Here is a 19258-nt window from a genome sequence, read left to right as displayed (position 1 = left end):
GTTGTTGTACCATGCTACACTATATCCCAAACCTGTATTCTTGTGTACACTTTCCTTGTTTAGAGGGGTTCTGGGCCATAAATGAATACATAGGTAAATAATTTTTTTTCTGTTTCATCCTCTGGAAATTTATTTTGGATATAAAGACATACAGATTGTATTTGTGAAAGTGCCCTCTGCCCTTGTTCATAGATATCTATTCAAGATATGGCACAAGCTTTGGAAATGTAATCACCTGAAAGCATCCAAGTTTGACTGGAGAGTCGGAGCTCTCGTAGTAACACAGATTGGTAGTGCTTCTCAATTCATGTTCTGAAATTGTTTACCAAAATTTAGCACAGTTCCATTTCCTACTGGCCCAGACCTCTTTGACCTGGTCCCTATGTGCTGCTGAAGAATTCTTAAAGAGAAGCCTTGGCTTGGGAAAACATGAAAATGAGAAGGGACACACAGAGAGCCCGAACTTGTGACTGTCATTCAGACCCAAGCCTTTTGCAAATGGACATGGCTGAGTTTAGGCTGATCGTTAGTGCTTGGGAATGATGTGAAACTAAGGTCTATGACAGGCCACATGCACACAGAACCCCTCAACCCCACGATAGTCCCAGAGTGGTCTCCCAAAACATCTAGGCATCCACTATATCTACAAGAATGTGGCTGGGCACAATGGCTCATGCTCGTAATCCCAGCACTTTGGGAGGCCGAGGTGGGTGGATCACTTGAGGTCAAGAGTTCGAGATCAGCGTGGCCAACATGGTGAAATCCCATCTCTACTAAAAAATACAAACTTAGTCGTGCATGGTGGCACATGCCTGTAATCCCAGCTACTTGGGAGGCTGAGGCAGGAGAATCACTTGAATCCCGGAGGTGGAGGTTGCAGTGAGCCAAGATCCCGCCATTGCACTCCAGCCTGGGCAACAGAGAAAGACTCCCTCTCAAAAAAAAAAAAAAAAAAAAGAAAAGAAAAGAAAAAAAAAGTGTTGGATGAGTCCTGTAAAAAAAATAATTTTATTACTATGAAAGTTCAGAACTTTTGTTATTTTACTGAGAATGACTTTCTATTTAATAAAATCTTTCAAAGTAAACTCAGGCATTTCGTGTCTCTGAGATCAGCTATGGAATTCTGAAAAGGCATGCTTTCTACAGGTAGCTGATTTCAGGGTTGTTTTATTTTTGGAGACTAAGGTGGGGTGAGCACTGGAAAGCACAGATCACAGAGTTGTGGCCTATTGTTTGGGATACTTGGTCTCTCATTGACCAGGTCCTTTCTTATGGGCAAAATGCAGACATGGAACTCTTATGTCCCTTCCCAGTGAGCATCCCCCACCATTAGAAAGATGAAAGAAAGTCAAAGTAAATACCTTTTTCTTCTGTTCAAAGTCCTTTTCTTTCTTTTTCTGCCTGAAACACTTCTACTGAGCCTATCCATTTTTCCTCCATAGCCTCTTACACCAAAGCTGCCCAGTGTCACTTACAAGTCAATTACGGAGGGAAAAACACACAAAGCCATTACGAGGAAGCAAAAAAGTGTAAAAGGCTTGACAAACCCTAAGAACACTGACACGCAGCTAGGCCACGAGAAAGTAAGGAAGGATTTCTATTTGAAAGGTTAAAGTTTCATGTACAGAGGAAGCTAAGATGGGGATAGTTTTCAAGAAAGGATGACTGGGACTGGATTTGAAATTGGAGGATTTTTTTATAAAGAAAATGTTATGCTTTATTATCCAGTTATGAATGTGTTTTAAGCATGTTCCTTAAAGAGTGGGAAAGAGAGAAAATAAATCAATGATATTTGCTCTATGCCCAATGCCATACTCTGAGATGAAACAGGCTACCAAGGCCAGGGAGGAGGGGGTCGTGCATAGGTGAGCACCGCATTAATTCGGCCAGTAGATTTTTCATTTCCACCCAGAGCAAAGCAAGGCAAAATGAGAGCTAAGGTTTTCAAAGAGTAATTTGGATTAGGCACCATACAAAGCAAAAAGAAAGCAGATAGCAGTATTCATCACCAACCTCGAATATAAAATCCGCCCCTAACTGGCCTCCTTTCCTCCTCCCTCACCCTCAGTACCCTGGGTCTATTCTCAATACAGCAGCCAGAGAGATCCTGCCGTGGGCCATGGAACTCCCTGCCCACCAACTCCCTGTGCTTTCCTGTCTCTCGGAGGGAAAGTCAACGACGGCCCCAAAGCCCCACAATGCCATGGCTCCCCCAGCCCTCCCCTCACCCATCTCCTTGTTCTCCCCGCCCTCTCTGGGCTCCAGCCACACAGGCCTCCAGGCTCTTCCTGGAAAGGTCTCACTCAGGACCTCTGCACTTCCCACCATCTGCAGAGCTCTTCCCCTAAGCATTTGACTCCCTCAACCTTTCCAGGTCTTTGCTCCAATGTCCCCTTCTCATGAAGAGGGGACATGAATCTCCACGAATTGAGGGTTTGTGTCCATCCATTACTGATTCAACAAATATGTATTGAATGCCTCCTATGTCTCTAGACTGTTCTACACCCTGGAACTATAAAAGTGAACACAAGAGACCAAAAACAAGAGAGGGCTCATTGAGCCCCCATTTGACCATTCAACTTAATATTGCAACACTTCCTAGCCCGCCTGGAGTTTCTGCATGCACTTCTCACCATCTGACATAGCCTATATTCTACTTATCTATCATCTTCCTTCTCCCTCTAAGATGCAAACTCTAAGAGGACAGCAATTTTTTTTTTGGCCCTGTCTTGTTCACTTTTATAGTTCCAGAGCATAGAAGAGTCTGGACAGGTAGGAAGCACTCAATACATATTTGTTGAATCCGTGAACGGTTGGATGAACATGAGCCCCTTGCTCATGGGGATTCAGAGGGTGTCACAAAGGGAACCCCCGCTTAGCTCTGCCTGGAGAGGCTGTGCACAGATCATCCCTACGAAGAAATAAGTGTCAGGAAAAGAAAGGCAACCCTCTCTCTTCCTGAGAAAAGAAGGTCATTGCGCTTAGAGACTGAGGGATTATTTGTCCTGAAATTAGTGTCTTATGTCCCCTTGTGAACAGGAGCTGTCCAACAAATATGTGGGCCTAATTCTTGAAAGAAGAGGCCTTATTCTCAGCAACTTTTACTCTTACAAATAATTAATATTATAAAGTCCTGCCTAAACATGAAGAGAATAGACAAGATGTTTAGCTTTGAAATAAACTTTTTGATTTTTGTCTCATGAATTTGATCTATTAATTAAATCTCATTTATATCTCTGATTATATGATTGTGAGCTTACAAGCTGGCTGGCAGACAGGGAGAGAAGAGAACATTGATCACTGGATGAGGTATTTCCAGGTGGGGATTTACCAGGCAGCAGCTGGAATCAAGACCAGCCCTCATGGATATTATTAAGCCATAGAGGTATCTCTTTGGGGAGAAGGCACAAGAGAGAGAGGTGTGGGCAGCAAGGGGTGGGAGTGTGAGAAAAATTGGGAGAATTAATAGATTGATCTCCTGTGGTTTCTTCTAGATGCAATTATTTGAAACTTGAAGCACAAAAACTAAGCTTTTATTTTAGCAAACCCAAACTACTTTTTGTCACGTGCCATTTGCTTAACACCGAGAGTTAAAAAAATAATTCTTCCTAGTCATAATTTCATTATAGCAGTTGACACACAGGCACAGCCACCACCCACCAGCTTCCTTGGACACTGATATGTTTCACTGAGAGGAAATTTCTGGCCTGTGTGACTTGATTCTGAAATTACCATAATCTCCACTCTCCAGAGGTCGTAGCTAGTGAAGTGGATTAGTGTCCAAGCCTTTGGGGTCTCTGGAGAAGAAAGTTCAAATCCAGAGCTTAGGTCCTAAGTAAAGATGAAGGGGTTGGTCTAACAGTTTATCCCCCTTTGGGAGCAGTGAAAGGCACAGCTAGTTATGATTATTAATCTTGTTCAGAAGCAGCACAGCCAGAAATGTGGTGAGTTGATCCTCATCCAGAGAAACTGGCACGGCCACAGGCTCCTGACTCTGAATTCACTCTGGGCTTTTTCAAACACATTGTGAATTTTTTCAAAAGAAATCACAGTGTGACTGTTTGTTCACTGACAGAAAAAAAAAAGGCATGCTATTTTGCAGAAGTGCCCATTTGGGCTCAAATAATTTAATGGAGATAAAGTAGTCTGTGATTATCAGCACATATGAAAAGAGAATAGATCCGTTCACTTGCCTTCTCTCTTGACAGGTGTATTTCTACTGGATCTGCCGGGATGCAAGAGCTTTTGAGTGGTTTGCTGATCTCTTACTCTCACTGGAAACACGGATGAGTGAGCAGGGGAAAACTCACTTTCTGAGTTATCATATATTTCTTACTGGCTGGGATGAAAATCAGGTACTGATAAGACTCTGAGAATAAGCAATATTGCTGAACTCATCTAATAGCAATGAGGAACAATTTCAATAATGAGCTGTGTAGCACTCTGATAGCATGACAGAATTATTTTTATGTTCTTAAAAAGGAAAGGAGAATAAAATAAAACCAGATTATCAAGAGTGATTCAAGTTGTAACAATCAAAGAACCAAAAAAAGAAGCTACAGTTAACTTGCTGATGAATAGAAAGGGTCAGACAGTGGAAGACAATCCAGGGGCTGGAAATCCCAAATAAATTTGCATTTGTCCCTTTAAAAGTGACATCAAATGAATATTACTGATTAGCTGTATCATCTTGTTGAGTTCCTGACTGGTTCTATTTCTGTGCCTTGAGCTGTTCAGGGTTAAGCAAAAAAGATTCCTAGGTGTTTACATTCAACATTTTGTATTGTAAAGTATGTGAGCAACTATAGAAAATTATTATTATGAATACATGATTTGTCCAGAGTTTGTTCTCTTAAGGTGTTCTTAGAAATTGTGTGCACGTATGTTTATTTACCTAAGATTAAGGTGATCTTTTGTTTTGGCAGGTGTTCTGCAGTATATTGTATTAATGAAATATTAAGATTGAATTTACCAAAAATAATGTATACCAAAATATTGACGATGGTAGTATTTCAATGTTGATACTATTGAATGATAACTATTACATTGTAATCCATTTTAACTCCTCAAATATGGGAATTAACAATGAAGTGATTACTAGGTTACACAATATATATTCTAATTAGCAGCTATTATTGATATATACTTTTAAGGAAAGCGTATTTGAGCCTGGGAGATTGGCATTAATCACTACATTTACAAATGAATGCTCTGTGTGTGTACATCACACATACACACACACACACACACACACACACACACACACACGGGCCTTATAGAACATCGCTGTAATTTGACTCTGCTTCTGCAAATGAATAAGACTCTGCTAGAAATTCAGTAGCTTAATGAATTTTTATGGACTTATTTGCAGTCCTTCTTAAATATTTAATCCTTTGGGATAATTTGAAATGTAGCTTTCTTGGGAACTAGGCTTGAAACATCTTAATGAATTATATAGTGTTAATTATGTTTTCCAAACAAACACTTTCCTTATTCAAGTGGGATTTTTGATTGATGAACAGTTTGGTGAAGTAGAGACAGCTTCTGTCTTCTGATTTCAAGTACTGTGCCTGCTCTTCTACCCTAAGGTGCATTGATCCCTGTGTGCACCTAGGTATTCCCTGCCAACTGGGAGCTCCATAGCTCCCATACTGAGGTTCTCAAGTCCCAAGTTATGGGACTCATAACTCAGTCCCATACTGAGGTTCTCATAACCAAGAACTGAAGTTGATTTGGCGACAACAACACAATCCTGCCCCCTCCCGTCTCTACTACTTCCAAGAATATGCTATAAAATATACATTTTTTTCTAAACACAAATAAATTAAAATAGATGTCTTACATTTTTGCCATGACATGTTGAAAATTATTTCGACTCCTAAATTTCAGGCAGAAAAATCACTAATTTCAACATTTAAAGGAAAAATAATTGGTGCATTCTGTCGGGAAAGAATCAAGAGGCTGTTTTAGAAATACCCAATTGTTAAACTGAATTCAACAACCTCAAAGTGGCAAAATGACAAGAACAGAAGGGACAGATGGAAGAGGTATTGTGAAGGGCAAATCAACAGAGTTTGGAGATTAATTGAACATTGGGCTGAGAAATGTGGAACAAATATCATTCCAAATGTTTGAATATCAGTGATTGGCAGTACCACAAGTGTAAGCAGGGAAGGCCCTTTTTGTGTGTGAAATGGTTCCTGAACTTCTCAGCAAGGACTTTAAGGCTCTTCCCAGCCTGACTCCCACTCACTAGTTGTGTCCCACCCACATCGGTTTCCTCTGGCACCAGAGCCACCAAAGGATGCGTGTTCACCCATCACACTATGCACGGTCACACCCATGGCTTTGCTCGTTCTCTCCCCGCACCTGGCGTGTCACTTAACACCCTCTGCCGCTGTTCCCCACCTTCTTCTTGCTCGGAGTCCTATACCCCAACTCTTTTCCAGCAGTAGCTCTGCCACCTGGGGTCAGACTCGCCTGCTCACAACTTCCTACGACCTGGATTTCTTTTTATATTTTCTTTATTTTTTAGATTCAGAGGGTGCGTGTGCCCATTTGTTACAGGGGTATAGCGCATACTGGTGGGGTTTGGGCTTCTAGTGTACCCATTACCCAAATAGTGGATATCATACCCAGTAGGTTCTTTGTCAACCCTCACTCCCTTCTCACCATCCCCCCTTTTTGGAGTCCCCAGTGCCTATTATTTCCATCTTTATGTCCATGTGTGCCCATTGTTGAGCTGCTGCTTATAAGTGAGAATATAGAGTATTTCGTTTTTTGTTTCTGAGTTAGTTCACTTAGGATAATGGCCTCCAGCTCCACCCATGTTGCTGCAAAGAACATGATTTCATTCTTTTTATGGCTGCATAGTATTCCACAGTATGTATATAACACGTTTTCTTTGTCCAGTCAACTGTTAATGGACACTTAGGTTAGTTCCATGATTTTGCTATTGTGAATACTGCTGTGATGAACATATGAGTTCAGGTGTCTTTTTATATAATTGGCCTGGATTTCTCAGATCCAACCTGCCATTGTCTCCTGACCTGTTGGGACGCTTCCACTATTTTCAGCTGAACCTCCCTAGATTCAACTACTTTTTTAGACTGGAGAGAAGGTCAGCCAGGAAAGTCAGGCTTACAGTGGGAACCTGGGGCATGAGTTGCACCCAGCAGGGTTGTTACCCAAACTGGTCAGGGTCAGGATGAGTCAGAGGGTGAGAATGAATAGAGCACCACATAGGGGTCTAAGGGAGGAGCACTAGGAACACAGATCCCCAGAAGTGAGAAGCAAGGTAGCTACCAGAATGCAGAAGGGGATAAAATAAATGACAGCAACTTAAAACATGATCATGGCCAGGCGCGGTGGCTGACGCCTCTAATCCCAACACTTTGGGAGGCCAAGGCGGGTGGATCATGAGGTCAGGAGATCGAGACCATCCTGGCTAACACAGTGAAACCCCGTCCCCAATAAAAATACAAAAAAAAAAAAAAAAATTAGCCGGGCGTGGTGGCACGCACTTGTAGTCCCAGCTACTCGAGAGGCTGAGGCAGGAGAATCGCTTGAACTCAGGAGGCGGAGATTGCAGTGAACCTAGATCACGCCACTGCACTCCAGCCTGGGTGACAGAGCAAGACTCTCTCTCAAAAAAAACAAAAACATACAAACAAACAAAAATGATCACAAGGGATTATGCTGTGGGCTCTCATTTATTGACCACTAGCTACATGATGCCTGGATGGAGTCGCTTAATTCCAAGGCAAATGATTAGGCACAGAGCTCCAGCCAAGCCGCCTGCTAGGCTCTGGCCACCGTGTTCCACCTGCCAGGCTCCACGTCCTCCCAGCACTTGAAACCGGACAGTATACATCACACCGTTTCAACCCACTAGCAGGTCTGATTGTAAGATGCAGTTTCTTCCCAGACATTTCATAGCACTTTAATCTGGCAATGCCTTTCTCAGCTCCCCAGGAGCCAATGTTAAGTGAAAGGGGATAGCAGGTAGACATTAATTGTTGAAAAGTTTGGCAGGAAAAGAAGGAAGTCGTTTAGTGCTTGCTTTCTCTTAACCACATTTACTATATGACTTTCATCCTTTTAAAGGAAAATATTCTTTCTAGGTTAATGTTATTGCACACCTACTAGGTATAAAGAGGCACTTGGTTCCAACGAGGCCTGATTCAGACATAAATGAGATATGATGCTTGCCCTAAAGTGCAGCATTGGCGACATCTGCAAATAGTGATAAGCATTGCCAGCCCTGTACACATTTTATAATTAAATCTACAAATTAACATGATTACTTTATTCTTTATTTGTAGAAGGCTTATATATTTTTTTCTAAATGTCATCTAATGCCACAAATTTACTTTAGGCTGTTCACATAGCTTTACATTGGGATGAAAATACTGACGTGATTACAGGCTTAAAGCAGAAGACCTTCTATGGGAGGCCCAACTGGAAAAACGAGTTCAAGCAGATCGCCTACAATCACCCCAGGTAAAGCAAGCTCTTGCCTGTCTCCCTGCCGGGCTCTTCTCTGGAGAAATGCAAGGGCTGCTGGAGTGAAAAGTTAGTCTGCAGTACTGTGAGTCTCCATTAGAGACAAAACATCTACCTTAGAAAAGGTGGTCAACGGTATATTTCAGGGGCCACAAGCCTCTCCGGAACTGGCTTACAACCTCTGACAGTTATTGATTATGTTGCAATTTTCAACACTTAACCTCCATCTAAAGATGGTATTTCTTCAACTACGTATGCTTTCAAGACATCTTTGGTGGGTACAGTTGATCTCTAATTACCCAACTGGAGAATTCACTCCTGTCCAACTGTACACTATACAGCATGTCTAGCAAAAGCAGAGAGAAAATGTTAGAAGACAAAGTAGGGATTTTGGGTGGTGGTTAAGGATCCAGCATCTGGCTGTAAATCCTGGTTCTGCCTTTACTGCTGGTTGACCTTGGACAGGTTATCTACCCTGGTACTGACTCTGTCTCCTCCTCTGCAAACTGCAGAAAATAATAGTGCTTTCCTCCTAAGAGTCTGCAAGGATAAAATTAATGAATGCATGTAAGAGGCTTAAAATAGTGCTTTGTATGGAGTTTGCAAGAAGCACTAGCTGCTATCACTGCTATTATTATTTTTATTATCATTTCCATTATTACTATTATTATTATCATTATATAATAAATTTCGATATAGAAAAGCAAGAGTACTTTTTCTGGGGTCACAAAACTGAAGTGAAGCCTGCACTTCCTGGTTCTAGAAGTTACTGGCTATGTGACCTTGGACGAGGCAGCTTATTTGAGCCTTTGCACCCCATTGAAAAATATGGATAATAATATCCATTCACAGTGTTGTTTTCATAATGTAAATATACTTGTAGTATGGAGCACTAATGCAAACAGTTATCATTGTTATGATGTCTCCTAAGTCAGTCTTTGCTTTGAACCTTCATTGTCTATGGCTCTTAAAAGTCAGCATATCCTAATATTGTCTTCATTAAAGAAGAGTTTCCATATTTGAGGAAAGATCTGAAGGCAGTGAAGGAGTGTGCCATGTGGGCAACTGGAGCATGTGCCAAGGCCCTGAGGCAGGAGACACCATTCCTGGCATGATCCCAGAAAAGAGGAAGTGAGAGGGAGAGCAGCAGGAGCCAGGCTGTAGGAGAGGTAACAAAGACAGCTGCGAGTCATTGTAAAGCTTTGGATTTTATTCACAGAGGGGAAGGCACTTACAGGTTTGAGCAGTAGAGTGACATGGGATCACTCTGCAAGAGAATGGAACATGAGGGGCCTGGGACAGAGGTAAAGAGGCCAGAGAGGATCAGCAGTGGTGGCGGTTTGGATTAGGGAGCAGCAGAGGAGGTGATGAGAAATGGTTAGATTCTGGAGTCTTTGCAAGTTGAGCTGAATTGACTATGGATGGGATGTGAGGTGTGACCCAAGCTATTCAATAGAATGGAATCCCCACTTACCACACGGCGATGACTTTAAGAGGAGCAGCTGGTTGGCAGACATGGGGTGTCAGGAGTTCAGTTTGTGACATGTTTAGCTTATGATGCCTGTCATACATCCACGTGGAATTATGGAGTGGGCAGAAGAATATAAGAAGCAAACGTTCAGGGGAGAAGTTCAGCCAGAGGTGTGAGCACGTGGACTGTTTGGAGCCATGAAACTGAATGAGATGACCAGACGGGCAGATATAGATGGACGAGAGTTCCAAGAACTGCACTGTTGGAGGGTCAGGAAATAGACTCTCTATTGACGGGTCACAGAGTTTAATACATGACACTCATATCTGCCTTAATAACCGTGCCCCTTGGGTCTTCTATACCCTGACCTTCTTTCCATCCACTTTCTCTGTATTGCACCAGTAAGAGTACATTAAAGCCCACTAAGGTACCTCTGACTGCTTCCATATCCCCGGCGATTTTCCCATTGTCTTGTGTCCTTCAAAGCCTCAGTCCTTGCATTTCTGCCTTGTAGGTTTCCTGCAGAGACAGCATGCTTCAATAAACTCTTTGTACTTCCTTCGTATTTGTTCTGCTTCACAGAGTACTTCTCTGGTGAATATTATTTATCTTTTGGTCATTTTGGCTGCTCCTATTTTACATTTTTTTCACACTGTCTCTGTACCAGAAAGATGCCATTTTCTTTTTTATCAGTTGTCATGGAATTTGTTAGACTCCCCAGACCAGCTATTTGAAGGAGGTTAATGAGGAGGGAGATGTGGAAGGAGTGATCAGGTAGCCGTCCAAGATTCATAACCCTCTGATTCCAGTCACCTTCTTCCCTGTGAAGTCACTCAGACCTCAACTGCCCTGTGCTCTGTGAGGCCCCTGCTGACCCTCTCCGCACCCTGCGCCCAGCAACCTGCAGAGAAGCAGGAACCTACAGAGAAGCAGAGAACCTGCAAAGAAGCATGTACCCAGGGAAGAGACGGTTTGAAGGCGTGCTTGTGGGGATTACTCCTGACCCACATTCAGCCCGGGAGTAAAGGCTTTCCCAGCAGGACATCCCGAGAAAAGCATCACTTTGAGCATAGGGTTGGGGAGGGAGGGCGTGGACAAGCTGCACAACCTTGCAATCTTGCTCTTGCCCCACGGGGCTCATTCTGATGCCCCATAAGCTGTGGCAGTGGCCTTGGAGACTTTTCCAGGTGTCATTTCCTGACACCTCCTTGCTCCATTTTGCTTCTTGTCCTGACTCTTGCTGACATATGGCCTAGAATCCAGTTCTGGTTCTACCTTCTCTCCAAATGCGGTGCTTTCAACCCATCCTGGCTTCTGCGGCCACAGAATCCAGTTCCTCTGAGCTCCTGCTCCACACCCAGCACTTGATCCCAGGCCCCCAGTTCTTCTGAGTCTAAGTCACCACCCCCGCCTCACACCCACCCAGAGGAGAGACAAGATCATTTCATCTGCCATTTCCTTGAAAAGATTGTAGGTAGAAACTAACAAAATATTACAAACTCATATGAGAAAACTCAGGGGGTTTTTGTTGCTATTTTCTCCTTTTGGGAAAAAAAACATATATTCACTGATAAATGTTTTACATTTGGTTTTCAGTCATCATGGAATAAATGTTCTCATTTCACAGGCTTTTGACATGGACATCTATATCTTGGTTTTCAGTTCTTCTAGATAGTCTCAGTTTTTGTTAGGATTGTCCCTTTTTGACATCTCACATGGTGTTTGTTTAGTTATTTATTTATTTATTTATTTTCACACACAAAGCTTGCAGCCCAGTGGGGAACGCCTTTAAAACCAAACTATTTAATTATCTCCCTTCCCTCAAAAAGGCATGAGCCAGGAACATGGACCATCAAGAGACCAAGGGTAAAACTGGGTTTGCACAAACTCTGCCCAGAAAATTATGTTACTCAGTGCTGAGAAGTGGGCCTGTCCAATATTTTTGCAGGGAGTAAAGAGTAATCAGTTTTAAGGTGGCAAAACTGTATTACCATCACTTTCCCTGTTGCTCGTACCTTTCTAGAAGCCATAATCAAAGTTAAGTGCAGAAATGTACTTAATGCTCAATTGTATTTTGCAGCACAGTAGCTATGCAAACTCTCTCTCCTTGATGGATGATTTCATCTCTTTCCGAGTAGACGAGGCCCCCAAGACTTGGAATCACTGAATCAAACCTCTACGGCATACTTCCCTGTCCCCAATTTTTTGATATCGTATTTGTAATAGCCTTAGACTCTAGAACATGGTAACTTGTTACATAGCTTCAAGCATCCATGTCATTAATATTAAACACATGAAGGCAAAGTCAATCATTTTATCCCTGGAATGCCAGATCCCTGGGAAAAGACAAGCCTTCAGTCAAAAGCTTAGCACCACCCTTTAAAAAGACTTTTAAAATGACCTCCTTAAAATAATTTTGTTTTCTGCTGTGTAAAAGGAGATTTATGCTTAATGAAGCTTTTAATGAAGAAATCTCGGAAAGAGAATGCCAATAAAATCTAATTTTTAAACAAGAAAATCTAATATTGAGAAGTATTTCAATATCCTGGCCTTTGTCCAGATATAAATGAAACACACAATCCAATTACTGTTCTGCACAAAGGACAAAGTAACATTAATTTTCCTCAGGATGGTTATTAAAGAGATAAACAGTATGTTTTCCCCTTATTATGTCAAGGATATGTTTGTTCCCAAGCCTGCCTGGCTACTCTTACAAGACAGTTCTGTCCTGTCGTTAGCTCATATCTTTTGGCAAAGATGGGCAGAAGAAATTGGTGGATTTGTTAGTGGCCTCAGAAAAGATTCTTTGTTCTTGAGGGCCTTTGAAGTAGGCTCTCAACCATTTCTATTCATCAGCTCGAAGACGAGTATTCTCCGGACTTACTCTTTCAAAAATATTTACCTGTTCACTCAAAGCTGGAGTTCGTTCTTGTTCTAAGAAGGAGTTAAATCAAAAGAATAAAGTGAACAGGGGCAAAAAGATTTTTTATAGAACATGAAAAACAGGACCAAAAATAAAGCTTGAAGGGAAGCAGATCAAAGAGAGTAATACAAACTATAAAGGAACCAGAAAATTGCAAAAATAACAGTAATAGAGAAACAAATTGATGGGCATCAAAATGAATACAAATAAGGAAGAGAGAAGAAAAATTAAAAATAGATCAAAGGCTGACAGTAGAAAATAGAAAAGTGTGTTCTATTGTTTTTATTTGTAATTAATTTTGGTAATTATATTAGCTATATTACAAAAACACCAGTATAGTTTTGAAAGACAATCAACAAATATTAAGTGGATGCATTATAAGCCTTTTATTAATATATTCGATTTCACATGCATGTGAAAATTGTATATTATTTCAGTTAGACAAAGCACAGAAAAGCACTATAAAGCAAAAACATTAAAAATTATTCTCCCAATTAAAATATAGTAGGCTAATTAAATACTTTCATTGACATCTATGTCTTACTAATCTAGAGAAAGGTATCTTTTTCAAAAATGGAAACTGTATTGCATTTTTTGTAAACATTGTCAATACGTTCCCAAGCTTTAGGTAAATGTTCAGAAAATCAGGAAAGTATTTCCAAGAAGGTAGACAGAATGAAAATAAAAATACCCTTGTCACATCTAGTTACTTTTTTGATAAACACACACTGTACAGATACTCAGCTTTCTGAATTTGTGGATCAGTTGCTTTTTATTAATTGAATAAAATAATTTTCCATAGGCCTTAAATCTTTGATCTTACCCTTCAGATAATGTTTATAGTTTTCTACTTTTGACCTATCTGCTAATAACATGCCTTTTAGGTGTAAATTTGATGTAACTAATTACCATAAAAACTTTAAAGTTTGGTCATTTTTTTTTTTTTGTAATTTCAGTAGACGTGTTTCTTTTAACTTTGAAGAAAAAAACAAAAAATAGAAGAGTACTACCATTTGTTAGAACAGTTTAACCCAACCTAACGATGAAGAAAGGTGTCAACTTACCATGTGATTGGGGGCTTCTAATCCATATTGCATGAATGTATTTTAGACCACCCATTGTTTTCAGAAACGTGAAAATACCTTTATACTAAATTGAGTAAATGTGTCCATCTGGACCCACATTTGCTTGTGTATGCACCCTTCAATTCTCATTTGTACGTGCATATGTGCAAAATGTTTTAAAATGATATTTTTAAGAAATTAGCATTCTGATTATAGCATACAGGGCCCTTTATCTAACAGGATATCCTAAACATTCATTATATGACTCAAATGTTCAGAATACTCAAAGAAATAGACTTATAGGGAAATACAACACATGATAAATTACAGCTTCATGGGAAAAATAAAGATACCATAAACTTATGATGAGGAAATTGTCAGCATATTCCCATAGTTCCTTCCCACGAGAAGGCATCAATCTCTCTGGTTAGACCCAAGTAAAGATTCGATGAAAATTGCTGAAATTGCTCCATTTGTGATAGCGGGGATTGGAGAGATGGGTGAATACAGGGTGGATTTATCATTATGCTGCAAAGTTTCTTCAATGGCATTACCTATCTATCAAATTATTAGTTTGGCAAAATATTTGGTTACTTATGCATGAAGGCATATATATGTTACCATTTTATTGGGGTGGGGGAGGGTTGGCAAAAATGGCTCTACCATTCCCTGGGATCTGCTGCTACAAGTCAGCTGCTTTCATTTTTCTTCCCCATTTGACCATGAGCTTCTCAAGGGCTTATAGCTATAAGCAACTTTATCTATGCACCTCAGAGCCTAGCAAAATGGCCAGTATGTGCAAGTGGCAGCACCATGAGACCAATGAGGGAGCGGGGACAAGAGTCCAAAAGGCACAGTTCTGGCTGCCAAAGAAAACAGAGCCTGTGGAGCGTGGGCAGGAGCAGAATCACAACAGTGAGCTTGGTTAGGGACATCTGCAGCAACTCATGAGCAAGTGAGTAATTAGGACACAGAGAAAAGTAATGTCGTAGGCTGCTACAAATTAACTGGGAGATAGGTTAAAAAAAAAAAAAGCTGGCCAGCACAATTATCATCTGTGGTTCTGAAAAAAGAAGGTGTTGTACAAAATATAATTATGTGATGAATCATTTGGAGGCATATCTAATAAAAAACACTCACTAGAAAGGATTAACCAGAAGTTGTGCCCATTGTCTGATACAGAGTTTGTAGCTCTCATCTTCTTTCTAAGCTCCATAAATCCACGGGACCCTTCTGTTTATCGATTTTATTTGCAGAATGCACTCAGGGTATAAAGTAATTTGATTTTTTTAAAATGGGGTTTAGGGTCTGCCCCTACAGGGTTATAACTTACAAGCATAAAAGCCAACACATAAAAACAAACATACAATGTAAGGAGAGAAGGGCTCACAGCAGCAGAACCTGGGAATTCAGCGAGGTGGTGGGATTACTCCCGGGCGCACCCACATGCGCATATATCTGCTGGGCTGAAATCTCCTGGTGGGTGATATTTTGGATGCCTTTCATGCATGGCATCGCTGAACTGTTTTTGAAAAATGCACCAACCCCACAGAGAAGAGCACAATAGTTATTTAGCAGACATAGAGAGGGAAAGGAGAATTTTCTTTATTATCAGAGCTAAAAATAATGCTGTGAATGTTAGCCATCTTTGCAGCTTGTGTAAAATTTGTCCTTTTCTCATCAAAGTCAGCAGCCCACACTGATCAATGCCGTTAACGTTGTCCCCGATCCAGCTCCCCCATGCGTGTGCAAGCTCTGCGGCTTGCAGGCTGTAAACTGAAGAATAGCACCTTGCGTTTTTATACTTCTTTTGCAGAGAATCTCTATTTAATTCCAAGCGATTGTGGGTAATTAAATTTTATAGGAGAATTTTTTCTTTACCAACCCCATTAGGGTTCTGTTGCACTTGTCCGTTGCCTCATAAAAGAAAAAAAAAGGGAAGCTGCCACATCTGTCCCTTAACCACTTTGCGTGGATTCTCTGCCCTGTGATTCACAGTATGCATTTGTGACAAGAAATTCTCCATACTTGGAGTCACAAATGCCGAGAAGAGTAAGCCAGGCAAGCAGAAGAATGCTGTATGTGGGGACAGTGATGCACAGAGAGCCAGTGAAGGGCTGACCTTTCCACCTTAGCAGAAGGTAGATAATAAATGGCCTTTGTGAGACTTTTTGGTGATTGCATCACCATGGCGGTTATGGCCCCTGAGTAAAATGTGGACTTAGCTGTGCAGTGTAATAGCCACAACTTCAAAAGAGGCAGGGGAGCTGTGAACTGCTGGGGACACCAGTAGAACACCAGGCAGCAGCAATCAGAATCCTTTGAAATGGAGTCTTAAAGGCAGAGCATCAAAGGGCACCATCAGGTCTGCAGTTACTGTCGCTGCAAACGAAAGGGCAGTCTTAGCCTGTTGGAGTGGGCCAGTGGGCAATCTCTTTGGTGACATCTACACTAATGGAAAAATATCACCACCCATAACAGCATCTTTGAAAATAGATGCAAGGACACCTCTGGGCATCAGACACAAAGCAAAGCTGTGACTCCTCACTGGGAAGGGTCTCACCTGACCCATCTACCATTCAAAATGTTTCAGTCTAGAGCTCAGAAATCTAGTGCTGATCTCAGTAAGTCTACATAATCACCTCTGTGTTAACACCCTGCACCACATCTTCTGTTCAGCTTCACGGAGCAGGCAGACACCAATAGCCATTGCGTGGGAAAATAACATCAGGAAGCTAGCCGTTCCTGAGAGCGCACCACGTGCCAAGCACAGGACTAACGGCCAGACCTGCAATGTCTTGCTTAATCCTCACAGAGATCCTAGGAGCTAGATTCTATAATTCTCCCCATTTTATAGATGAGAAACTGGGGGCTTTGTGAAGGTAATTAACATGCCCAAAGTTACCCAGCAACGAAGTGGTGGAGCCAAGAGCACTCTTAACCATTGCCTTTTATTTCCATAAACACCTCAAAATCTCTTCATTAAGCCATAAACTCATACTTTTCCATGGGAAATATTTTCTGAAAAATTACTTTCTCAAATTTAGCCATGGGAATGATTTATTTGAAAGTAATACTGCTATATTTCAAACATATTGTCATTTGTAAATTAAGCCATTGATAAATTCCTTTGAAGCTGTAGTTTGAAATGCAGTGGAACTATCAGTTTCTACTGTGGATGTGATGGTCCTGAAACACACAATTAAAATGTGGCTATGATACATGGCAGAGAACCATGTTAACATATGAGCTAAGAAGAGCTAGGCTATATAGGCACTTCCTAGCAAGATCCATGTCTGAAGAAACAGAGATGGTATAGTGAGCTGGTCCTGAAGCCCAAAGAATGTCTTGATGACAGTGTTGCTCAAAGTGTGGCTCACAGGGCGATCTGCCTCAACACCACCCGAGATCCTTACTAAACTTGCATTCCTTGGATTCCAGCCTAGGAATCTACATTTTAACAATCTGCCTAGATGATTTTATGCACAGTAAAGCTTGAGAACTTTTGATCCACACTAGAGTAACTAATTCAGCTTATACTAGAGATTGGAAAAAATGCTACAAAGAATAGTAATATTCAAGACAAGAGAAAAAAGACACGGTCTCTAAAAATCTCTGTAGAGACTGATACACCCCAACTTCCAGAAACAACTTTGAAACCCTGTGCAGATGTGGTATTTATACATAAGCTAAGTCACAAGGCATTTTAGCAGCTCTGGGATAGTCACTATATGCAAAAAGTATCTCTCTGGCATAGTTTTCTGAAATGTCAAGATTAGAGATGACAACGTTTGGGTGACTATATTTTCAGCAATATCTTTTTCTTTTACAGCTCTCCCTTCTGGCCTTCTTCGAAAATTAAAGTAATTCCAACAGGAGAAATTAATTAAATTGCTATTACTTTAGCATAAATTTTATTATCTATAAAAAGGCAGGGCTGAACAGGATATTAGTAATAACTAACCTTTTTAAAACCCTTTTGAATGTATTATCTCATCTTGCTTTTGATAAAACATACAACTTAGTCCTTATCATCTTTTATACATGCAGAAACTGAGGTCTAGTGACTTGCCCAAGACCACACAGATAATACTCAGCAAAGCCATTTAGTCATTCATTCAGCAAATGTGTGCTGATTGTCCACTGCATGTCGGGCACTGTTGCAGGTGCTGGAATAAAACAGACCGGGTTTATGTTCTCAGGAAGTTTACATCTGGTCGCGTATCCAAGAAGACATGAATCAAGGTCACTTGGCCAAAAAGGAGGCCAAGTCCAGGCATTGTGTAAGTAGCTGCAATCATGTAGGTCAGGGATTAGGAAACTCTTCCCGTAAGGGGCCAAATAGTAATCATTTTAGGCTGTATGGATTGTATGGTCCCACTCTCAACTACTGAACTCTGCCATTGTAAAGTGCCAGCATTTCCAGGTGTTGTATCAAAACCCCTCAACAATCTCATGGCCCCTTTCCTGCCTGAGTCTTCTTGGCTCCACCCCCTGATTAATTCAGGGGAGGATGCTGGGAACCTGGGAGAGAGCACGGTGCTGAAAGTAGGTAGAAAAAAAGAATCTAAGAAAAAAGGACACAGAGGGAGAAAAATAAATAAGTAACCTCACAGCCACAACCACTAATCTTATCATTGTCTTGGCTTATCACTAATCTTATCATTGTCTTGGCTTCTGGCTGGCCTTGCCTCCTGGTGACATTTTCTTTCCTTTTCTTACCCTTACTGCAGCAGCAGCATTGGTGTGTTCTTCTGTGGACCTAAAGCTCTCTCGAGGACACTTCAAAAGATGTGCCACTTGTATTCATCAGCTGACCCCAGGGGTGTTCATTTCTATTACAACAAGGAGAGCTTCTAGACTTTGGAGGTCAAGTCCAGGCATTGTGTAAGTGGCTGCAATCATATAAGTCAGGGATTGGGAAACTCTTCCCATAAGGGGTCAAATAGTAATCATTTTAGGCTCTATGCACCGTATGGTCCCACTCTCAACTACCGAACTGTGCCATTGCAAAGTGCCAAAATTGCCACAAACAATAACGTCAATGAATGGGCATAGTTGTGTTCCAATAATATTTTACTGATAGACACTGAAGTCACATTTCATATAATTTTCTTATATCACAAAATTTTTTAAAATTGTAAAAGTCACTTTTCGCACATCGACCATCCACACACTCAGGGGGCGGGCTGGATTTGGCCTGTGGGCCGGAGCTTGCTGACCCCTGGCATAGGCTGTCTTTCCCAAACTTGTTTCCATGCCCAACGTTACATCCAACATGGAGACTCATGCTGC

General features: G+C 41.2%; 1 protein-coding gene across 1 annotated transcript in view; it reads left to right on the top strand.

Moving 5' to 3' along the window:
* NOX3 (NADPH oxidase 3) overlaps positions 1-18837 on the top strand; it is a 57348-nt gene extending 38511 nt beyond the window's left edge. Inside the window, exons 11-13 of the mRNA XM_030809882.1 lie at positions 4209-4355; positions 8378-8502; positions 18697-18837. Coding sequence (XP_030665742.1) covers positions 4209-4355; positions 8378-8502; positions 18697-18823 — 399 coding nt within the window. The 3' untranslated portion in view covers positions 18824-18837. The remainder of the gene's footprint in view (positions 1-4208; positions 4356-8377; positions 8503-18696) is intronic.
* Positions 18838-19258: the final 421 nt, after the last annotated feature.

This window comes from Nomascus leucogenys, chromosome 3 (assembly GCF_006542625.1).
Source record: "Nomascus leucogenys isolate Asia chromosome 3, Asia_NLE_v1, whole genome shotgun sequence".
Lineage (NCBI taxonomy): Eukaryota > Metazoa > Chordata > Mammalia > Primates > Hylobatidae > Nomascus > Nomascus leucogenys.
The sequence above is the reverse complement of the archived record's forward strand: the minus strand, read 5'-3'. Positions and strand labels throughout refer to the sequence as shown.